Source organism: Mugil cephalus, chromosome 21 (assembly GCF_022458985.1).
Source record: "Mugil cephalus isolate CIBA_MC_2020 chromosome 21, CIBA_Mcephalus_1.1, whole genome shotgun sequence".
Lineage (NCBI taxonomy): Eukaryota > Metazoa > Chordata > Actinopteri > Mugiliformes > Mugilidae > Mugil > Mugil cephalus.
Genome location: NC_061790.1, coordinates 14,301,851 through 14,321,879, shown reverse-complemented (window position 1 = coordinate 14,321,879; position 20,029 = coordinate 14,301,851). Strand labels below are relative to the sequence as shown.

Genomic DNA, 20,029 nt, shown 5'->3' with positions numbered 1-20,029 from the left:
TTGTTGTTGACGAACTAACAGTGCCATGATGTAAATAACACATCATGGCTCAAAATAAAAGCAACACAGTCGTATTGCATGCACAGTATAAATAGTTGTTCATCTGTGCTTATTACTGACATACCGCGGGCCAGACGGGAATGGCCAAAGGGCCGTATGCGGCCTGCGGGCCGTTAAATGCCCAGGTCTAGTCAAGGCTATGACTGGCTGTGTAGCGAGAATGTGCAAGCAGTGCGTGATTGCGCAAGCGCGCAGTTTAGAGGGAACATTGGTCTACAGCAAATCCTCCGTGACCTGTCCACCTTGCTCAGTCCCCCGGCTCTGTGGCACATCACTGTCCTCAGTCTTGTGCTGAGATCCGTGACCGTCCCGTGGACAGAAAGGGATGTAACGTACCCAAGACTTGGATCGCAGGTAAGAGGTTATGCCAAAGGGGAGGGCGTACACCTCCTCAGTTTCAAAGGTGTTGTCAGAGTCTTCGAGACGTACTTTGTCCCAGGCTAAGAGGCCACGCTCACGTTTAGTCCCTGAATGGGAACAGAAAAGCTGTTAGAAGAAACTGCCACACTTGTGTTTATGATGGCACACAGAAAAGCTGATTCAGATAATGACATGATAAGTGTTAGTAATGAAACAAAACACCAAACTGCATGTCTAGAATCTGCATGAAACTGCAATTACCATGCACTGGACAATTTCAAAACAATTTATTTTCTTGTGAAATTAATAAAATCTCGTTGTTACTAATATCAACAACAGCAACAGTTAATGTGTTTACATGGACACTGTTTTTTTATTAGCAGTGATCATGTAAACACTCGATCCAACCCTTTCTTTCAGGAATATGGAGTGTGGGTTTATCATCTGGTGGAACAAGTTTCTGGGAAGGTCAGAAACATGGTGGTAGCAAAACGATAAGTTGTTCAAAAGAATGTTTAAAAAGATGAACGTAGCGGCAGTTGATATTAGCAGCGAAGCTAAAAGTGTGGGTCTGTCTTCATCTATTAATTAAAGTAAATTAATCTTGTCAGTCACTGAACCACAGCTGGCATAAACAATTTGCGCGTGTCAATCAGGTATATTTATGATTAATGTTTCCGGCTATGGAAACACATGTATCTTATTTATGCTATTTCATTGCTATCACTTATCAGCTATGTAGATACTCCATCAAGCAGTGTGCTAATGCAGCCATGATTAACTCCTCCAGCTTACCAGGAATTGTGTTATCTAAGACGAAGCCAAGAAAGCCTCCCACAAACATACTGGTTGTCAGCAATATGCGCAGTACTTGGTCCACCTCTTTGACACCTGAGACACACACCAAAGACAAGACAGAAAACTATCAGTGTGGTATAGTCAAAATGTATAAAATATATATAAAAATCCTGACTGGTACGACTGTCTTGTCGCTGTGTGGTAGTGGGATTACCAACTATATACAATCCTCTCTGTTTTAAAGACACAATACAGATTGGAGCTGTGCAAACTTTTTGTACCTTGCACTTATCCTGTTTTTTCCTCATCCGCCAACAGATCTCCTCAGGCAGACTCCTGCCCACATCTCCCATCGGTTAAAACCGACCTTCCCTTCACACGGACCTATTGGGCTCCGACTGCCTGTTAAACTCTGATCACATCTACTCAGCCCTTTTGTAAATAAATACCCCTTGAACTGCCTTAGGTCTCTCCTACTGGCTCCAGTAAACCTAGGTTTCTAGTGTGCTAATTTTACCTGTTTGCAGGTTGTCCGGATTCTTATTGATCCAGTTGGGAATGGCAATAGCGGAAAACATGGAGAAACCAAACACGAAGATATTTCGAGAAGAATTCATGTCTGTGGACTGTTAAACAAGACGACATTAGCAAAACAGCCCTCGAAAACCGCCAAAAAACAAATGTTATGCTGTCGTTTACCTGCAGATTAGAGATTCCAGCAGCAGTTATGACTCCGAACATGACCAGGAACATCCCTCCAACCACAGGGTCGGGGATTGTGGTGAAGATGGCTCCAAATTTGCCCAATATCCCCATTAAAATCATGAAGACTCCGCTCAGGAAAATCACTGTTCGACTACACACCTGTCGCCACACAAACCACAAACATCATGCTATATGTATGCCCATATTCTCTATTTTACCGACTCATGGACATTAAATTATAAGTTCAGAATGAGTATGTATATGCCTTACTTTGGTGATACCAAGTGCTCCCACATTCTCACTAAAAGAAGTGGTGCCGTTGCCTGTGCCGAAGGCCCCCGCCAACAATGAGCCAACCCCTTCAACGCCAATGCCCCGGTTGATGGCGTGCTTCGGGGGAGGGGGCGCCCCTGACAGCCTGGCACATGCATAGTAGTCGCCCACAGACTCTGCCATGGAGCATATTATTCCAGCCATAAAGCCAATCACACCTGCCAGGCTCACCATCGGCACACCCCACTGACCTGATTGAAAAGTCAGATTAGTGGTTGTTGAGGGGTCTACGGCACGCCTATGGTATTAGTATTAGGGCCACCCATGAGAAAAAAATTAATAAATTAGAGGACGTAGATTTGTTTTTCATCATGCATGGTCGAAAAAAGTCTGAAAAAAGTAGAAATACATTGTCATAAAGTAGACATTCAAACTGGCAGTACTGTATACGTATGGTACCACCAATCATTTTTTTCTCATGGGTGCCCCGAATACTCTTCCATACTTCTGTACATATCTTTCAGGGGAGCGTGGTTTTGCTTTGAGCTTACCAGGGTAAGGTATTGTGAACCAGGAAGCCTTGCCCACTACATTTCCCTTCACATCAGTGCGAGCCAGGTAGCCATAGCGGGTTGAATCGGCTGGTAGAGCATCACAGATGGTGAGGAGGTAGCAGACTAACCACGAGACCGCTATGCCCAGAAGAATCTAATCAACATCTAATATTAGTCTCAGATTTAGCGTGTCTCATGAAATCTGGATCTTGAAATAATTATTTTGAAAATTTGCTGATGATGCGTTTCTAGAGGACATACAGGCATTAGCTGGAAGATATAAAACTTTGAGGTGTGCAGTTTTCTGGTCTTGCTGTATGCAGGAACAGGGATTGGTATAAGGCGAAGGTACTGAGAAAACAGGATGATCAGCACTGCGGTCCTGTGCATATGACAAGAGGCATGACCATTAAAGAACAATAACTCATATTTGAAGTATTCAATTTGGGAGCTTTTTCTGTGGACTTTGACATTACAAGGTGGAATTTAGTGTCGATTGTCATTTTAGTCTGTGACCTCTTGAGGTGAAAGGTCAGAGCTAAATCTACAGCATCTACGGTTACTCACATGGCAGAGATGCCCCAGTGGGTGCCAGCCTTGTCTCCGGCAGGGTCGTACAGAGATAGGCCGATGAGAGAGACAGTTGGGGCGATGGTTAAGGGGCCAATAAAGCGCATGAGAAAGCCGATGAGGCCAGAGAAGCCAACCAAGATCTGAAGGACAGAGGCCACCATGATAGAGCCCTGGAGCTGTGGACAGGAACACAATAACCAAGGACATTAGCTTTAATGTCAGCTCTTTCGCTGAGTGACAATTAACATGATTGGTTACTTCCCAGAGCAGAAAGCACACGTGCTCACTGAATTAATCATGAGCCTTGCAGAAGTGCAGAAGTTAAGGATTTGTTGGCCAGTTTTTATCTGAAGCTATGGATGCACATAGTGTTGACTCACTGTTCTCAGGCGAGTCTGCCACACTTCTAAGTATTCAGGGGAGGAGGTGTCAACCAGGCTGGCATTCTGGGTCCAAGCTGGGCACTTCCACTCTGGCATGGACAACATGGCCACAGCAGGAGTCACCAAGGCAAATGTACCCCCCTGGATGATGGGAAGTCTACAAGCGCAACACAGAGAAGAGAAATAACTTTCTCTCAGATTGGAAAAGAGTTACTAATGAGCAGGAATACAGAAGACAATGCAGATGCTTGCTTGTATCCATAATTTTGACACAATCGGCACATAATGTGCACTTAATTCAGTTCAGTTGAAAATAATTTTGAGATATCATGGTAAGCATGCTTCCTTGATGTAGCTAACGTGTAGCTAATGTGTAGCTACATGTATTATATCAGAAGTAAAATTAATTATTCTTTGTGCTTATCTCCTCTGAATCTAAAAAGCTGTGAGAATTTTCTGTTATCAGTGTGACCAACCTTTCACAGTTTAATCTTTCAGGTTTCAAGTTATTGATTATGGTTTTATGTTGAGTAATAGAACTTCAAGGATGTAAGAATGCTGTAGGGAAGCTTTACCTCAGTTAAGCCTCTGAAGTCCAGAGGCTTAACTGGACTAAGGCTAACTTAGCCAGTCAATTGGCTGTTTTTGAGTACTTTTGGTTTTACCTTTATATTTCATTTTAAAAACTCTTCACCTTGTTGTCTTGTTTGGCTTCATTCTTTTCAGCACAACCTGTGTCATTTTACAATTATTATTATTATTATTATTATTTTGACAAACTGCATTAATTAATACATTGGACTGAAAGTTAGATTTACTACTGTGAAAACCACAATCATGTTTAAGAAACCCTTTTTATAACTTAGAATGCAAAATTAAAGCGTAAATTACAAAAGCTTATGTACAAAATTTTCAAACAACCAAGCCATTTATAACTATTTCCATTAACATACAGGAAATAACTGAATAAAGCGATGATCACACAACTTTTCCCTCTTCCTTAGCAACCATTGACACATCATCTACAGGAAAGGGGGCATTTTTGTTTTTTTGAGCAATTTTTGGTTTTTGAGCATTTAAAGCTAGCTAGCAATCTCCGCTTGTCACCCCACTACTTTTATCCAATAAGGGTGTTACATTCATGTCTTATTATTACATGATTAACTTTTCTATTAACTATGTGTTTGGACATGTCCTGACCTGCCCTTAGGTTTCAGTTCCCCCTTTTGCCCCTACTGCCTGACATCTGTATCCTGTTTTTCTTATTCTGCTCCTAATTTCACAACCATTGGTTACATTGCTTCAACTATTGTTCATCTTACACTCACTGAAAATCAACATGTTTAATCAGAATCATTCTTCAATCGTAGTATTATACTCTTATATTCTGTTAATTCAAGTTCCGATAATACACTTAGTCCCGAGCTTTTCAGGCTGTTGGTCAGCTGAGATCTCAACTCACTTGACACTAGCGTTTTGCTTTTTACCGTTTCAGAACGCCACAAGGAGCATTCCGCAAACCATTTCTTAGGGACTTCACGGGATGAGCAGTGGCACAGACTAACTTTATTATTCTAATCACCTGACACCGAAGGTAACCTGCAGAATGGTGCACAGGCCACAAACAAGGAAAATGGTGTTAATGAGGTGGCTCTGGGTCAAGCTGTCATGTTGCAGACAAAGTCCCTCAGAAAGAATGAGAGGGATGGTGATCACCCCACCAAATGCTGTGAGGTAATGCTGTAGAGGAGGAGAAACAAACAAAATGATGGCATGCATCCAGCCACATTGCCACTAATAGTACACACCTAGAAAGTCTAAAATGCTGTATGAGGCAAAAAGGGAAAGCATTTGCAACCACTGTCCACAATTACCTTGCAATGTTATCGTGATCAAGTGGAGGAATGTTACTTTTATAGCCCCAATGACGTTGATCATAAAAATATCACCAGCATAGATTACACTCACCTGAATGGCTAGGAAAATGCAAAGGTACCAAGGCGGGACATCAGTTATACAATAGGTTGGTTTATTTCTGTCTTTATCTGAGACACAACTGCTCACACAGTCTTCTTCTGCCTTTGCTTTGGGCTGAGAACGTAAATCCATCTGCATAAGTGCAATATAAAAAAAAAAAATAAATTGGCAAAGATACAGATCCAAACGACAGACAAACAGGTAAAATAAGAGGTAAAAAATAGGTAAAATAACAAATAGAAGGAGACAACTACAATACAATGAAAGATTATTCTACCATCAGGACTAAGTTCTCCTCACTAAGCATTTCTTAACAAACAGGCAAGAAAACGCTCACCTGGAGACATACCAATGGATTTAATGACTAGTGCACATTAATCCAATTTACATAGACCTTGCTGTCGCCTTTTCCAATGGTTGCAACGTGAGAAGCCATAAAATAAACAAAATTAAAAATGTAAAGCCTTACTAAAAACACTTTTTTTTGCCCTGCCAATGAATTGTGTGAGCTTTGATTAAAAAAAAAAAAAAAAAAGCAAACATTTAAAAACTGTCATCCTAAATTACTGCCATCGTTCCAAGTGAATAACTACTGCATTTATTAGTAAGCACAAGGTTAAGGAAATCTTTACAATAAAACCCAACTTGAAGTCAATGTTTCCAAGGCCCTTTGGACACTGGGTAGAAGAACAGTTTTATCTGCCATCTTGTACTCACATCAATTTCGAGATTGATTGATTGATTCTCCTGCCCGGAGCTTTTCTTTCCTGAACGCATGGTGACTCTTCTCTAAATCCTCAAGACAAGAAATGACAATAGATAAAAAGATTTAGGCCTTCAAAGAAAAGGCGCCTCCCCCAGACCGATTAATATGCTAAGTGGTGCGACAACTTATTGGGGAAATTGTCAGATAAAAATACATTGTGGTTTCATATGGGGAAATGATTATAACAGTGAAGCAATTCCAGGAAGCAATTCCAGCATTATAACAGTGAAGCAGCAACAGGACCAGCTGTGGTGCTTACCCTTTGTCACTCGAGAGGTATTTAATGTCAGGTCGTAGTAACCCAGATTCACTTGGTTTCCAAAGCTCCTGTCAATCCCGTATAGATTGAATCTCACCTATTTTCACTGAACGGAATTAACAACACTAGTAACAGTATCACGGCATAGAACCAGGTCAAAGTGACACAGCACTTATTTGGTACAAAGTACACAGCAGAGACCTGCTCTGTATGGAGGACCAGAAGTGCCCAAAGCATAATAAAAATGTAATGAATTAATTGCTCAATTGACAACAACAACAACAATAATAATCAGGATTAATGTAGGCATTAAAGAACTAATCAAATCTAACTGATTAATAAACAATACATTTGGAGGCTTCTACACTTATTTCTGTTTACATCAGCTTCCCTGTTAATTTACTGTCCCATTAGATTGTTGATTTTTCTTTTTTAGAATGCATTCATTTTTAAATGTATTTGGTTTGGTATATTTCTTCCTTGGATGTATTTACTGTACTCACCATACATATGCCACTCTTTACGACCTAAACTTAATCATTTGTGTGTTTTCTTTTTACATTTCTTTAGTCGTTTGACAATAGTGGAGATCTGATTACAGCCGGGCTCAAATTTACCTTCTGAGACGATATGCGGCAAGTCAGATCATGATATACGATAGGAACAGCATCCTTGGAGAGGTGAACATCAAACTCTACGTAGGCTGCACCCTGTCAGTAGACAAAGCTGATTCAACCGTGCTATTATTTTGGAGACTGTGGTTTGTGGTGGATTTGAATTTATGTACAGTCGATAATTTTGACCACCACATTAAGGTCAGTGTGATAGGCTAAATAACAGAAGTATTAGTTAAGCAGGACCAAACTACACATTCCAAGATGACAAATCGAAATGTCACCTTTCTGACGTCGTCTCCAACATAAACTGAAAATTGGCACTTGATCTAAGACACCTGATCAAGTGCAAATCCAAACAAAAGTGAAAATGCAAACACACACTCTTATTTAATGCTCAAATGCTACTACTACTACTTTTTGTATTTGGCATAAAGACAAGTTTAGGTTCAGACATACCTGGAGACGAATCGATATTTAAGCTTGACCTTAAGAAGAATAAAAAACCGCAAAACATCTACGAATACAAGTCCTAGTGGAATGTGGAAAGAAAACAAACTCGACGGACGCTCTTCGCTGCTGACGAATCTAGCAAAACATCCAGCTGCACGTGCGTCGACCCACCCAACGAAAAGAACTTCCGCTTTGTCATTTCACAATAAAACATTTATTGACAGAATTTATACAGGGGCTGTCGAACTCATTTTAGTTTGGGGCCAACATACAGCGCACTAACATAACAGATTAAAACCTTTTAAGTAACAACAACTTAAGACTTCTTCCATTTGTTTTAGTGTGTCGTATATTATCTTCTTGTTTTTCTCTTCTGTCCCTTTCCTGTGTTTGGGGTTTGTGAAGTGTGTATAAAGTTTAAAGGTCAAAAGGTCATTTACCAGATGCCAGCTCGTAAAACTAACCAGACATAAGACATAAGTTTTGTTTGTGTATGGGGGTTCTTGGGGATGACCATCCTATATAAGGTGACTGTGGGAGCTGAACGAGAGGGGGGATTCGACGATTGGCCAGAAGCTCTCTCAGATTCAGCAAGAGTTTGAAATAAACCTTTTTAAATGCAAGATAAGACTTGTCAGCGGTGATCACTTCTTTCTTCAGCACATCAATATACAACAATTGTGGCGTCACGAACTTGGACGTGTTTGTGGCCTCTCGGCATCTGCTTTCAGTTCTGACGAGCTGACTCCCGCATCAGCCGGCTTATATACAGGGTGAGTTTTTCACAATGTTGTGCGCTGGTTTGCTCGTTGGGACTGTTCTGTGTTGCTGTTGGGTCACACCGTTAAAGACTCTTTGTGGGGTGGTTGTTGTGCTGCTGATGGGAGTTATTCGTCGTTCTAAATTTCTAAATTTGAGGTTTTCTTTGCGTTGCTGGCAACGCAAAATGGGGGAAAGGACGATATAGATTTAAAGGAAATAAGAAGATAAGAAAAAGAATTTAGGATTAAGGAATAAAAGGAAATAAGAGTAGGCCTACAAATAGAGAAAAAGTGAAGAAGAGAATAGAAAAGGAATAGAAGAAATAAGAGTAGAAAAGCCTAATTAGTAACATGAGGCGCTGAACTCACATCGTGCAAAGTTAAGTGGACGGGCCCTTTACCGCTGTAACTAGTAAGACACATGGTCTTTAGTTGCAGTGTGAAAATTGGCTTTATTGGCTTCAAAGGAATTGGCTTAAAGTAAAAATAGGATAAAAAAAAGAGAGAGAGAGAACTCCTGGGCCCAGGGGGAATTTGGAACATTTTGATTTTTGTTTAAAAAAGAGGTAAATTTAGAGGAAAATGGGAATAGAGGATATAAGAGTTAAATAGGAATAGAGAAAAAGGGGTTCTATAGCTTGAGGCTACTAGGACAGGTCTAGGACCGCTAGAAAGAATCGCCTAAAAAAGAAAAGAGAAGAAAATAGGAATAAAGGTCAATAGAGAAATGGAAAATAGTAGTTAGTGAAAAGAAGTTAGTTAGAAGTTAGAGAGAAGTTAGAGGCCTAGTTATTTGGAAGAGAAATGTGTGATCACTTTAAATTTGTATGCTTTCTATTTGTTGTTTGTGGATTCTTGAAGTGTGTATGTGTCAACCGGTTTTATGAATTGATATGTTAGATTTTTATGTTGAATAAAAGGAATTAAATTTGGAAATAAGAGATTTAGTTGATAATAAAATAAAAATATACTTAAGTATTTGCTAAATAGATGAGCCTTTAAAGGATGTTTGATAAATATAGTATGAGCCTTTTGAGGGGACTTTTTTGGTTAAAATACTATGAGCCTCTGCTTGGAGGACTTTGGAAACTGTTAAAATATATGAGCCCCAGAAAAAGGACTTTATATTTAAAGAAATAATAAAGGAAAGTGTTGGCAGGAATGTGTTGGTCACATTAAAGAGTGTATTGTACTTAGTGGTTTTCTACAATGTTAAAGTGTTTGTCTGTTGTCTCTTTTTATGGGGTGAGAGTTCAAGAAGGAAGCAAAAGGACAAGGGGGGTGTCTGGAGGCAGAGGAGAGAACAGCTGGTCTACCTCACATGAAACTTGAGGCTTGCAGATGACAGCACACACATCTGAACCCAGCAATAAGGCCAGTGTGATTTTATCCACAGACTCTTTCTAATCTACCTGCTTTTTGACCTCTATGCATTTGTTAATGGTTGATATTGATGATACATATATTGTTTGATTGGTAATCAGATTTGGGACAACAATAGTATATTCATTTGTTTGCACATAACATATATACTGCAGTTAGAGACTTGGCAATGACTGACTATTCAAATAACAGAGTTTAATTTCTGCTAAGTTGGGGAAGCTGTACCTTGCAATTTGATCGGTTGTTTGTATATGGTTGATATTGTGTGTGGACCTGGCGTTGTTTGCTCTTACATCTGTAGGGTTGTTTTTGCATCCTCTGAAGTTGGCAAATTTATTCATTTGTTTGTTGATTGTGATAAAAAGGGGGAATATAAGTAGTAATAATAACAATGTATCAATTAAAATAAACATAATAATAGGATAATAGAATAGAGTTAAGGTCATTTTTAATTAGGTTGAATTTGATTACAGGTAGAGGGGGGGGGGGGTCACTATTATATCAAAGATGGATAACTCAAAAGTAACTACTCCTGTTGAGGTAGTTCAGAAGAATAATTCTTTAATTAAAGGTATTGCAAAGATGTCACAGAAATGGTGTAAGTGTTGGCCTGAAATTGAGCAACCATGGCCAGTGATAGGAACCTTTAATCCAGAAGTAATAAAAACAATACAGGTGCTTGTGTCCACATATAAGGCAGACGAAAAGAAAGGAAGAAAAGGTGAAAGACGTAAACAGAAGAGACAAACGGAGCTTGGCATTCTCCAGTTGTTTGAGAAGGAGGGACAGAAATGGATGGAGATGAAGAAAGACTGTGAAGAGAAGACTGTAGATGAAATGAAAAAGAATGTGAAGAAAACAGAGAAGTTAATGGCAGAGATTGATGCACCCTTCTCACATGTAGTTCCAGTACAGAGACCTCCACCATATAAAAAGGAGATGGAGCTCAGGGAAGTTTACCCTCAGCTTCCGGTAATTAGTCAAGAGGGCAATTACCACATTAAGAATGAGGCTGAGCAGGTTATAGAAGTGGGGAAAGCAGAGACAACTATTAGGATGTATCCAAGTACAAAAAGTAAAAAGAACGACACGTTTGGAGACCAGAGGACAATTGAGAATTAAAAGGATGGATTTTGGAGAAGTGGAGGATCAGAGTGATGAAGAAGAAGCCATGGGAGGATATGATCCAGCAGTCAGACGACTACTGGCCAGTGCGGAAAGAAGAGGAGGTAAAATAGGAAGAAGAATGGAACTGAGAGATGAAAGTGAAGTTGAAAGTGGAAGTGGAAATAAAAGTGAAAATGATGACAGTGATGAAGATTTGGAAAGTGAGAGTCCGACTCTTTTGAAGTCTGCCAAGATAAAAACTGCTTATAGAGAACAAGAAAGACAACAGATTTTAAGAGAAGTTGAAGAGAATATAGATCGATGCTGTAGATGTTTGGATAAATGCACTACAATAAAAGGAGGGGATATCCAGTGACAGTTCTTACTCATCATAGTCTCAGAAATCTTTTGAACTATGGCAGGTATACGTTGACCATGCCTAGACTTAGAGACTATAATAGGCTTTTAGAACAGGAGGATGTCACATTAGTCAGATGTGTTACGATAAATCCAGCGGAGAATTTGCCAACTCCAGAAGATGGTGAACTACGTGATTGTGTTCAAGAAGCAGAGAAATACTCAAGATTAAGGTCAGATTTGAAAGCTCTTCCACTGCGTGAGGCAGATTTAGAATATTGGACTGATGGATCCTGTTATCGTGTGGGAGATAATTTGAGTGCTGGTTATGCGGCGGTAAAAGCCCAGGGAACAGGATTTGTTGTTGAGAAAGCGGAAGTGGTACCGCAGCCTGCATCAGCGCAGCTTGCTGAATTGGTGGGGTTAACTGAAGCATGTCTTTTAGCGGAAGGCAAGCGTGTGACAGTCTATACAGATTCTGCATATGCTCATAATGTGTGTCATTTGTTTGGATCGGTATGGAAAAATCGAGGGTTTAAGAAAACAGATGGTTCCCCAATACAGCATCACACTCAGATAATGAAACTTCTCCATGCTATGATGAAACCTAAAGAAATAGCAATAGCTAAATGTGCAGCACATAAGAAGCATGTGTCAAGAGTCACTCAGGGTAATAAAGCGGCTGATGAAGCTGCAAAAGCAGTGACAGCAGTGGAGCTGAGAAGTTGGGTGAAGTTTTCTTGGTCACACATGAAGTAGATTTGGAGGATAAGATTACAGTGAAAGATGTGGTCTTAATGCAGGAAGCTGTCTCTGAGGTGGATAAACAGTTGTGGGTAGATCGAGGGGCAACACAGGATTCTACTGGTCTTTGGAGAAATCATGAGGGGCTGATAGTAGCACCTCCAGACCTGTTGGGATTGATGATTCAGGAAGCACATGGGTTGGCCCATGTTGCAAGGGGGGAAGTTAGGAGGAAGATTATAAAAGAGTATGGATTTTGGGCACCATATTTGCTTGAGCAAATTGATTATGTTATAAGCAGGTGCACTATCTGTCTGAAAAATAATGTTCGGAGGGGTGTGATGGTTCCTCCGGGTCATATTCCAACGCCAAGGGGTCCAATGCGTGAGTTGGTGGTGGATTTTGTCGATATGATAAAACCAGTTGGAGGTAAGAGGTACATGTTGGTCGTCGTGGATAGATTTTCACGATGGCCTGAAGCTTGTCCAACTAAGCGAAAGGATGCTCAGTCAGTTGCCAAGTTTCTGTGCAGGGAGGTCATAAGCAGGTGGGGACTTCCTGATCGAATATCTTCGGATAACAGGAAGGAGTTTGTGGATAAGACTGTGAAATTGATTTTACAGAAATTGGGCATTAAACAGCACCTTGGGGCAGTATATCATCCACAGAGTCAGGGGATTTGTGAAAAGATGAATGGTGTCCTGAAAAATCGTATTGTCAAAATCTGTCAACATACGGGTCTAAATTGGATAGCAGCACTTCCGTTAGCATTGATGGTGTGTAGCTCTAGTGAGTTGCGTGATTTACACATGACTCCTCATGAGTTGGTTACAGGCAGACGGATGCCAACACCTTGTTTGCGTACGGGTGGAAAGGGACCAAGTTTAGCTCTCTTAGAAGATGAGATGCGAGCATACGTTACATACATGGCTACCCTCCATAAAAAAATATCCACATATGTTTCTGACAGGCAGAGTCAAGAAGAGGCGCAGGAGAGACTTGATGGACAAAAAAGGGGGACGGTTCAAACTGGAGATAAGGTGTTTGTAAAGGTGTTTAGAAGGAAATGGTATAACGAACGTCGTGAAGGACCATTTGAAGTTGTTCGTAGCACTGGGACTGCAGTTCAGGTTAAAGGGTCTCCAACTTGGTATCATTTATCACATTGTGTTAAAGCACCAGAAGAAGTGTCACCCCCACAGTATCAAGAGGAGGAAGATTCAGAAGAGGAAGATGGAGTTGTTCAGGTTAGAGATGAGGTTGATGATCTTGTTCATGATTTTGATGATGCCACAGGTGACTCTTCAGTTAATGAACAAGGAGAAAGATTTAGTAATATTGACTTCCAACACACCCCAGAGACTGAGAAGCCTAACACGAGGGAAAACAAAACACCAGAGACTGCAGAGGACAGTGATGCCGCGTCAGGACAATTGGGAGGTTCAGTCGAACAAAGAAGTTCAAGGCCACCTAGAAGAAGGGTTAAACCAAAACGGTATGAAGAGACTAGTGTTGAAGCGGCTTTGGGAGAATCAGTTCAGTTACCATGTAAGTGTGGAAGGTTGAACACCGGTAGAGACAGTTCTTTAAAATGGGAAAACAACCGTGGTGAAGATGTGGCATTAAGAGGGCCTGAAGTTGATGCTATACCCTCCAGTGAAAGGAAGTATGTTCTGGTTAATGACATGTGCTGGTTGACAGTTAGGGGAGATTGTTCACTTTTCTTGCATAATGTCACATGGGGTGATCCAGGGGAATATACATGTACTTATTTAGAGCCACAGTTTAAGTTTGTTTTACCTCAGAAGGATTGGATAGGGGGTAATGTAACTCGTAAGGTAATGCTAACATTAAAGGGCTTGCAGACTCTTGAAGTTTCAACGGTGGCTGGAGAAGTTCAGAAGGTATTTATTACAGGGACCACTATGAGGATAATTAGTGTACAAACAGAGCATGATCTAGTTTCAGAAACTACTAAGAGTGTTAATACGCCGACTCAAGTGACTAATACAGTTTCTGTTTCTGTCACTTCTAAGAGCTCTGTAAATGAGGTAGCAGCTGATGCCACTGAGACGGTGATTGGGTCTTTAACAATTACAAAATCTGTAGAAAGAATACAGGAACAAGATGTGACAATCTTGAGGTCTAAACAGATAGATGAGGGTGATGCCTTTTTGAGTTTTGATGAGACGTCAGAAGATTTGTTTGAACCTCATCGAGCAATACAGAAGAGGGAAGCACACTGGAAGGCATTTGGTTTTGATTCTAAGGCATTACAAATTCCAGACTTGTAGGCAAGTAGAAATTTGTGGTTCCAGCAGTTGACTCATTCTGTTAGATCAGTGAGGAAAATAGAGGGTCCATGTGTGGTGAGAGTTCCAGCACCTGGCACATGGCCTTCGATTTTAGAGGCGATACCGGAACCATTGATTTCTAAATGTCAGTTCTCTGCATCATCTTGGTTGTTATATCATCAGCAATCAAAAATAGATAACATTATGAATTTGTCAGTAAACCTCTTTAAACCTAGATTTACCTGTTTGTGGTTGGTAGATTTACCTTATATGAATTTATTTGGTCCTAATGAGAAAATGACAACGGCAAAACCTGATGCGATGGAAGTGACATCAGTAAGGTCTACGAACTGTTTTTGTTCAAATAATACGTATAATGGTCCTGGGATGTTTATGAGGATATCTGATTGTGACAAATATATGATGCATTTTGGAAAGCGTGACCATAGAGCTGTTGATGATCTATATACAGTGACTTTTCATGCTCCAGATCACAGACAGAGCAGGACTTTGATTGTGAAGAATCAGACTTTGCCAGGAAATGTGACCATGGGAAACTTCAAAGATCTTTGGTGGGTCTGTGATGATAAAGCATATATATTCTTACCATATGGGTGGACAGGATGTTGTTATTTGGCAAGGCTGAAACTTCCCTATGAGGTTTTTACTTTGCAGAAGGGACATGCACCTGATGAGGTTCAACCTGATGTTACTCTTGGAAGTAGGGAAAAAAGGGAATTGGCACAGTTTCATACTATGAGAGCTTTTTACTGGAGGATAAGTTTAGCAGAAAAGTGGGGTCTAGGATTATTTCCATGGTATGGTGTGATGTTTTTGGCAGATCATATTGATAATGACAAATACGCAGAAAAGTCATCGATTGACGTTGATATGGCTCTTGATTATATTTTGGCTAAACAAGGAGGTCTTTGTGTGGCCTTAAATTTAACTGGGGATGCCTGTTATACTTTGATTCCTGATGATTCAGACAATATGACAAGTGTCATAGATGCATTGAGGAACATAAGAGATGCGTTTGGTCCATCAAAGGGAGCTGGATGGTCTGCGAATGCTTGGTTGCAGGAGAAATTTGGTCCAATGGGAGCAATCCTGGCCCAGATTTCAATAGCAGTTGTTTTATCCTTATGTTTAATGTTTTGTTTTTGTACATTGGTGTTGACTTTTGCAAAGGCTATGATATTGAAGTGGGTTGGAGTCGTGATGCCTGGACATCAAGCTCAGATGCCATTATTGAATAAAAAAGATGAGGGAGAGTATGATGAGGAAATCAGTGTAGAAGGACACCTGATGGAGATGTACCCATTTTGAAGATTGTATTTAGTTATGGGTTATTTTATAGTCTTATATCATAGTGGGTCATACTTAAGGGTGATTTAATGTATGTGTTGATGTTTTTAATTTGTTTTTAATGTTTGCAAAGATACTGCTGTGCTCTCTCTTCCTAGACGGATATTGAAGGAGGATCAATGTGAGAAGCTGGATGCTCGGGGACTGAAGGACCCTGAACAAGGACACTGTGATGAGGCCTTACACTGATTGTGGGACTCAGGAGAAAGATCACAGTGCAACATATTTTTGTCTTGCCAATATTAAAAGTTTGTTGTGGTGTATATCATTGATGTGTACTTGTTAAGAAAGTGGATGTATTGGAACCTCAGTTGTTTTCTTTTCTTTTTCGGGGTGTTTAAGGAAAGTAATGCTAGGAAGGGAAAGGTCCAATGGAGGGTCCGATGGGTCGACCAGCCTGATGTTGGATATGGTTTTGATTTATTTTCTTAGGTATCCATATATATACTCTGCTTAAGATATTTCCCTATATAAATTTTAGAAATCCTTCTTTTTTAGTAGGCTTGGAGTACTACTGTGTGGTCGCCTTAGACAGAGGGGCCGTGAGAATTTCCTGTCTAGATTGAAAGGTGGACATTTTAAGAAAGATGACCGTCTGATAGGTTTTCGCTCTCACACTCCATGAATTTGTTGTATTGTTAAGGGTTGTGCTGTAACTGGTACTGTAAGAAGGACATATCTTTCTGTTATAACAATGAATATGTTTTTTGTGTTTGAATGTGTGAATGTGTTTTTTGGTGGTCGAGACTCTAGGTGGTCTAAGTTTAAAGGTCAAAAGGTCATTTACCAGATGCCAGCTCGTAAAACTAACCAGACATAAGACATAAATTTTGTTTGTGTATGGGGGTTCTTGGGGATGACCATCCTATATAAGGTGACTGTGGGAGCTGAACGAGAGAGGGGATTCGACGATTGGCCAGAAGCTCTCTCAGATTTGGCAAGAGTTTGACATTGTTCTTTCTTGTAAATAAACCTTTTTAAATGCAAGATAAGACTTGTCAGCGGTGATCACTTCTTTCTTCAGCAAATCAATATACAACAAGTGAAAAGAAGAACAATTAGATTAGGAGAATGTCTACATTTAATAAACTATTCTTGAAAACAAATGAAATTTCTGAGTGAAATTTAAACTGCTGTTTAGTCCTGGGTCTCAGTGCTGTATTCTGTCCACTTGTCTTTCTAAAATAGTGGACAAATTAGAAATAGCAGGTATTTTCAATGAAAAACTGCAGTCTTTACAAATTCATGCTGAACACAGATAAGACCCTCCAGTGAGCTGTTTTTGGTACTGTAATTTATACAGTAGATGGTATTAGACTTCTAAGATAAATAACTTAAAGAACCCAGAGCACGGAATAATGGATTGAAATTCTCTCTATATGTAGGATTACACAGGCATGCGGATCATTAAAAACAGACCTTTAATTTACACTATTACAGTAAAGGGTGTTTGCGCTGCAAAAATGTGTTTAAAATAAACAAAACAAATGTTCCTTATAGTCCAATCCAAGGCATTTTTGCTAATCTTTTCAGTTTAAAACAGAACCAAACAACTACCAATGTGGGGTGCAAGGGACGTTAGATGTGGGACGCTCATATTCTCTGTTTCAAGCTGGTTCTGCTATTTTAGACTGATTCTTTTAATACCATGAATAAAAAGATGTTTCGCACCACATTTGCATAAGACACATCCCAGAATGTATAATAAATAAAGCTATGATTACAAAATAATGAAAAATGAAAGGGAAATATTGAAGCATTAATCACGATGCATGTAGTGTGTAGGAATTTACGAGCTGTGTATAATGCGGCACCAGCTGATGTGCTTGTGTTGGCTACAGCTGACAAATTTAGCAAAGAGAAAAATAGCCGCAGTGGAAGGCATTGACATAACATACATACACAACGAGGTGACAAAGAGCAAGAACATACCGTTAGCGGCGTCTCATAAACTCGCCCATTTTCGTTGAAAACTTCTTTTGGAGACGAGGATCGAGTTGTCCGGTTGTGAAGGAGGAATCTTTTCCTCTCCTTCAGCCCAGGATCTTTATACTGTTTGGAAAGGGTAGTTCACCTACGCATAAATAACGCGACAATTTCTCACGTTTTTAGATATTTATTTGGTACACAGAGAATAGATATTGATTTCAGCGCTGAGGCTTTGGTCAGTTCACCTTAGGGGTAAAAAGAACCAAAAGCCCCACTTCAGGGACGTACAGTAATCTTATTCTACCTAGACCTCACCCGTAAGAAAATGGGGAGGAGTACTGCCTATCATGTGTCAGTGAGTTTCTATGTGTAACCGATTAGCTTTATCTGGTCTCCAGCATGTGAGATATTTGGGTGTAATGTGTCCTAGTCTGTGAGCAAGCTGTAGCGAAGCTAAACACAACGATTGATATGGTGAGATAGCATAAGTAACATTCTACTTGATTCTTCCCAAGTTGATACACAGGCTGAAGGCCTTATTAACCCCTTTAAACCCAACAAATCCCCCTGTTGGCGTGCCTGAAGGGTACGCCACCCCTAAAATATCATGTAATGTAAAAACCCTGTATGAAATGGATGTATGGATGCAATTTAAACTATATTTGTAACCTGGGTCTCCTTCCAGCGGTCACGTGAACGTGCTCCCACAAACACGTTGCCATCTCTCCGGTAGGCTCAGGTTGTGTGTGCAACATCTTTGGAAAATTAACTAACATTCACTATATGTGTAAAAAATGCATATATACGCATATATCAAAAGCCAAAGCCTAGAAGCAAGCCACAAAGCAAAATGCTACCGTAAGATCAGTTATTGTAGACCCTGAGCTCATACTACATCATCCAGGTCAGGCTCGCTGTCAGAGTCCCCATCTGAATATTGGAACGGCCTCTCCTGTATCTCGGCACTTGGATCGAGCAGAGTCACGCCCTCTGTGAGGTTCATCTGATGCGCTGGGGGCGCTCCCTTGGACTCCATATTCCCCAGCGCCTTGTTGATACACTGCACGATGAGAGCCCTAATACATGGGATGCAACAACAACCACACAGAGCAAACACCACAAATGCAATAGCCAGTGAGGTAGCTATGCTAACTACTAATTTTTTCCAATTTACCAAAGATTTTGTCAAACAGGCCAGATAAGGGGTCGGTGACCCCAGAATGTTCTTTTAATTCATTCGAGAGGGCTCTAAGGCCTCTCAAGGTTTTGGTCAGGGATCCATCAGGGGCAGTATTATAGGGGATGAATGTACAGCACACTTCTCCAAACATGCTACAGACACCTCCCTTTTCAGTCAGGATCAGAGCAAGTGTATTCTGGTGTGCAGTAAAAGACCCATCTCTTGTATAGTTTGCCAATATGTAGATATTGTAATGTAAATAATTTATTCCCTCCACATTTTTGTTAGGGGTGATCCAGAGGAATATGGATTCCCCACCCGGCTGCGATCTGATCAGCTAATTTATACTTATCTGGTACCCCGTTCATAATAAGCTCAACCCCTCGTACTTCTGTGCATATTGATCTTGGTGAGTTTCTCGTCGTGTTCAAATTTTAGGTCCCCCTGTTGGAATAATTATTTTGTGGGGGATACTTACAGCATCCCTTTCCTCTACATTCAGCCATACTAACAGCACGGCCGCTATCAGACTAACCACTGCCAAACAGGCCAGTGTAAGCCATGACCTGTAGGTCATCATCTTATTCTCCCTCTGCCTATGTCCCTTAGGTGCTTTCTGATTTCTCTAAGGTTTCTCTCTGAGGACGGCTGTCCTTTTCTACAGTGTGTTTTGTGCCAATATTTACTTAGCTTAGTCTGCTGTTCATTTAGCCAGACTCTCACACCATATGTAGTTGATGATACTACCTTTGAACGGGCCGATCCACCTTGGCTCCTCCCACGTCCTGTGGAACACTCTTCTGTAAATCCACTCTCCTTCTGTTATCTCCTCCGGTGGAGCTCCAGTGAGCTCCTTTTTTAAGGATTTTCTGTATCCAGGGAGACAAAAACTAAACCGCTTCCTGCATCTCTTTCTCCTGACTGGCCAGGTCAGGAGCTTCACCACTATGCAGGTTATTTGTGAATGGACAGTGCATTTTTCTTCAGCTGGTGAGGCGAGAGTCGGGTTGTGTTGCTTGGGCTGGATCTCAATGGGAATAGGACCAGAGGTTTAGCCTCTGTCCAACTTTAAGGACTCCCATTATCTGAACAGATACTTTCTAGGACCCCATAGCGAGGTATTAAGTCATA

General features: G+C 40.5%; 2 protein-coding genes across 16 annotated transcripts; one reads left to right on the top strand and one right to left on the bottom strand.

The window, feature by feature from the left end:
* Positions 1–33: 33 nt before the first annotated feature.
* On the bottom strand, positions 34–17,934 carry LOC124999400 (solute carrier family 23 member 1-like). Of its 14 annotated transcripts, none has more exons than XM_047574300.1 (14): positions 17,722–17,934; positions 6,709–6,814; positions 6,401–6,479; positions 5,675–5,815; positions 5,289–5,446; positions 3,704–3,863; positions 3,318–3,499; positions 3,012–3,132; positions 2,748–2,904; positions 2,194–2,447; positions 1,918–2,082; positions 1,736–1,844; positions 1,216–1,311; positions 34–527 (listed from the first exon to the last, which is right to left on the bottom strand). In XM_047574300.1, the coding sequence occupies exons 3-14, from the start codon at positions 6,458–6,460 to the stop codon at positions 274–276; spliced, it is 1,857 nt and encodes a 618-aa protein (XP_047430256.1). In that variant the 5' UTR covers positions 6,461–6,479; positions 6,709–6,814; positions 17,722–17,934; the 3' UTR covers positions 34–273. The 14 variants fall into 14 exon arrangements, with proteins under 14 accessions (XP_047430256.1, XP_047430253.1, XP_047430251.1 ...); XM_047574297.1 differs by lacking the exon at positions 17,722–17,934 and adding an exon at positions 7,326–8,161; XM_047574295.1 differs by lacking the exon at positions 17,722–17,934 and adding exons at positions 7,326–7,418; positions 7,782–8,161 and having other exon boundaries at positions 6,401–6,814.
* LOC124999403 lies at positions 8,350–16,140 on the top strand. Of its 2 annotated transcripts, none has more exons than XM_047574307.1 (2): positions 8,350–8,548; positions 13,098–16,140. In XM_047574307.1, exon 2 carries the CDS (start codon positions 14,626–14,628, stop codon positions 15,748–15,750), a length of 1,125 nt encoding a protein of 374 aa, XP_047430263.1. In that variant the 5' UTR covers positions 8,350–8,548; positions 13,098–14,625; the 3' UTR covers positions 15,751–16,140. The 2 variants fall into 2 exon arrangements, with proteins under 2 accessions (XP_047430263.1, XP_047430262.1); XM_047574306.1 differs by lacking the exon at positions 8,350–8,548 and adding an exon at positions 10,321–12,535 and having other exon boundaries at positions 14,840–16,140.
* Positions 17,935–20,029: the final 2,095 nt, after the last annotated feature.

What these genes read in the sequence shown, in the direction of transcription:
- LOC124999400 (XM_047574300.1), bottom strand. Translation starts at nt 6,460, where the DNA reads ATGCGTTCAGGAAAGAAAAGCTCCGGGCAGGAGAATCAATCAATCAAT. An exon ending in GCATTTTCCTAGCCATTCAG is followed by an intron (nt 5,447 to 5,674) that starts GTGAGTGTAATC and finishes CCTCCTCTACAG; the next exon opens with CATTACCTCACAGCATTTGG. An exon ending in TCCGGACAACCTGCAAACAG is followed by an intron (nt 1,312 to 1,735) that starts GTAAAATTAGCA and finishes TGTGTGTCTCAG; the next exon opens with GTGTCAAAGAGGTGGACCAA.
- LOC124999403 (XM_047574306.1), top strand. Translation starts at nt 12,181, where the DNA reads ATGCAGGAAGCTGTCTCTGAGGTGGATAAACAGTTGTGGGTAGATCGA. An exon ending in GTTGGTGGTGGATTTTGTCG is followed by an intron (nt 12,536 to 14,839) that starts ATATGATAAAAC and finishes ATTGTGACAAAT; the next exon opens with ATATGATGCATTTTGGAAAG.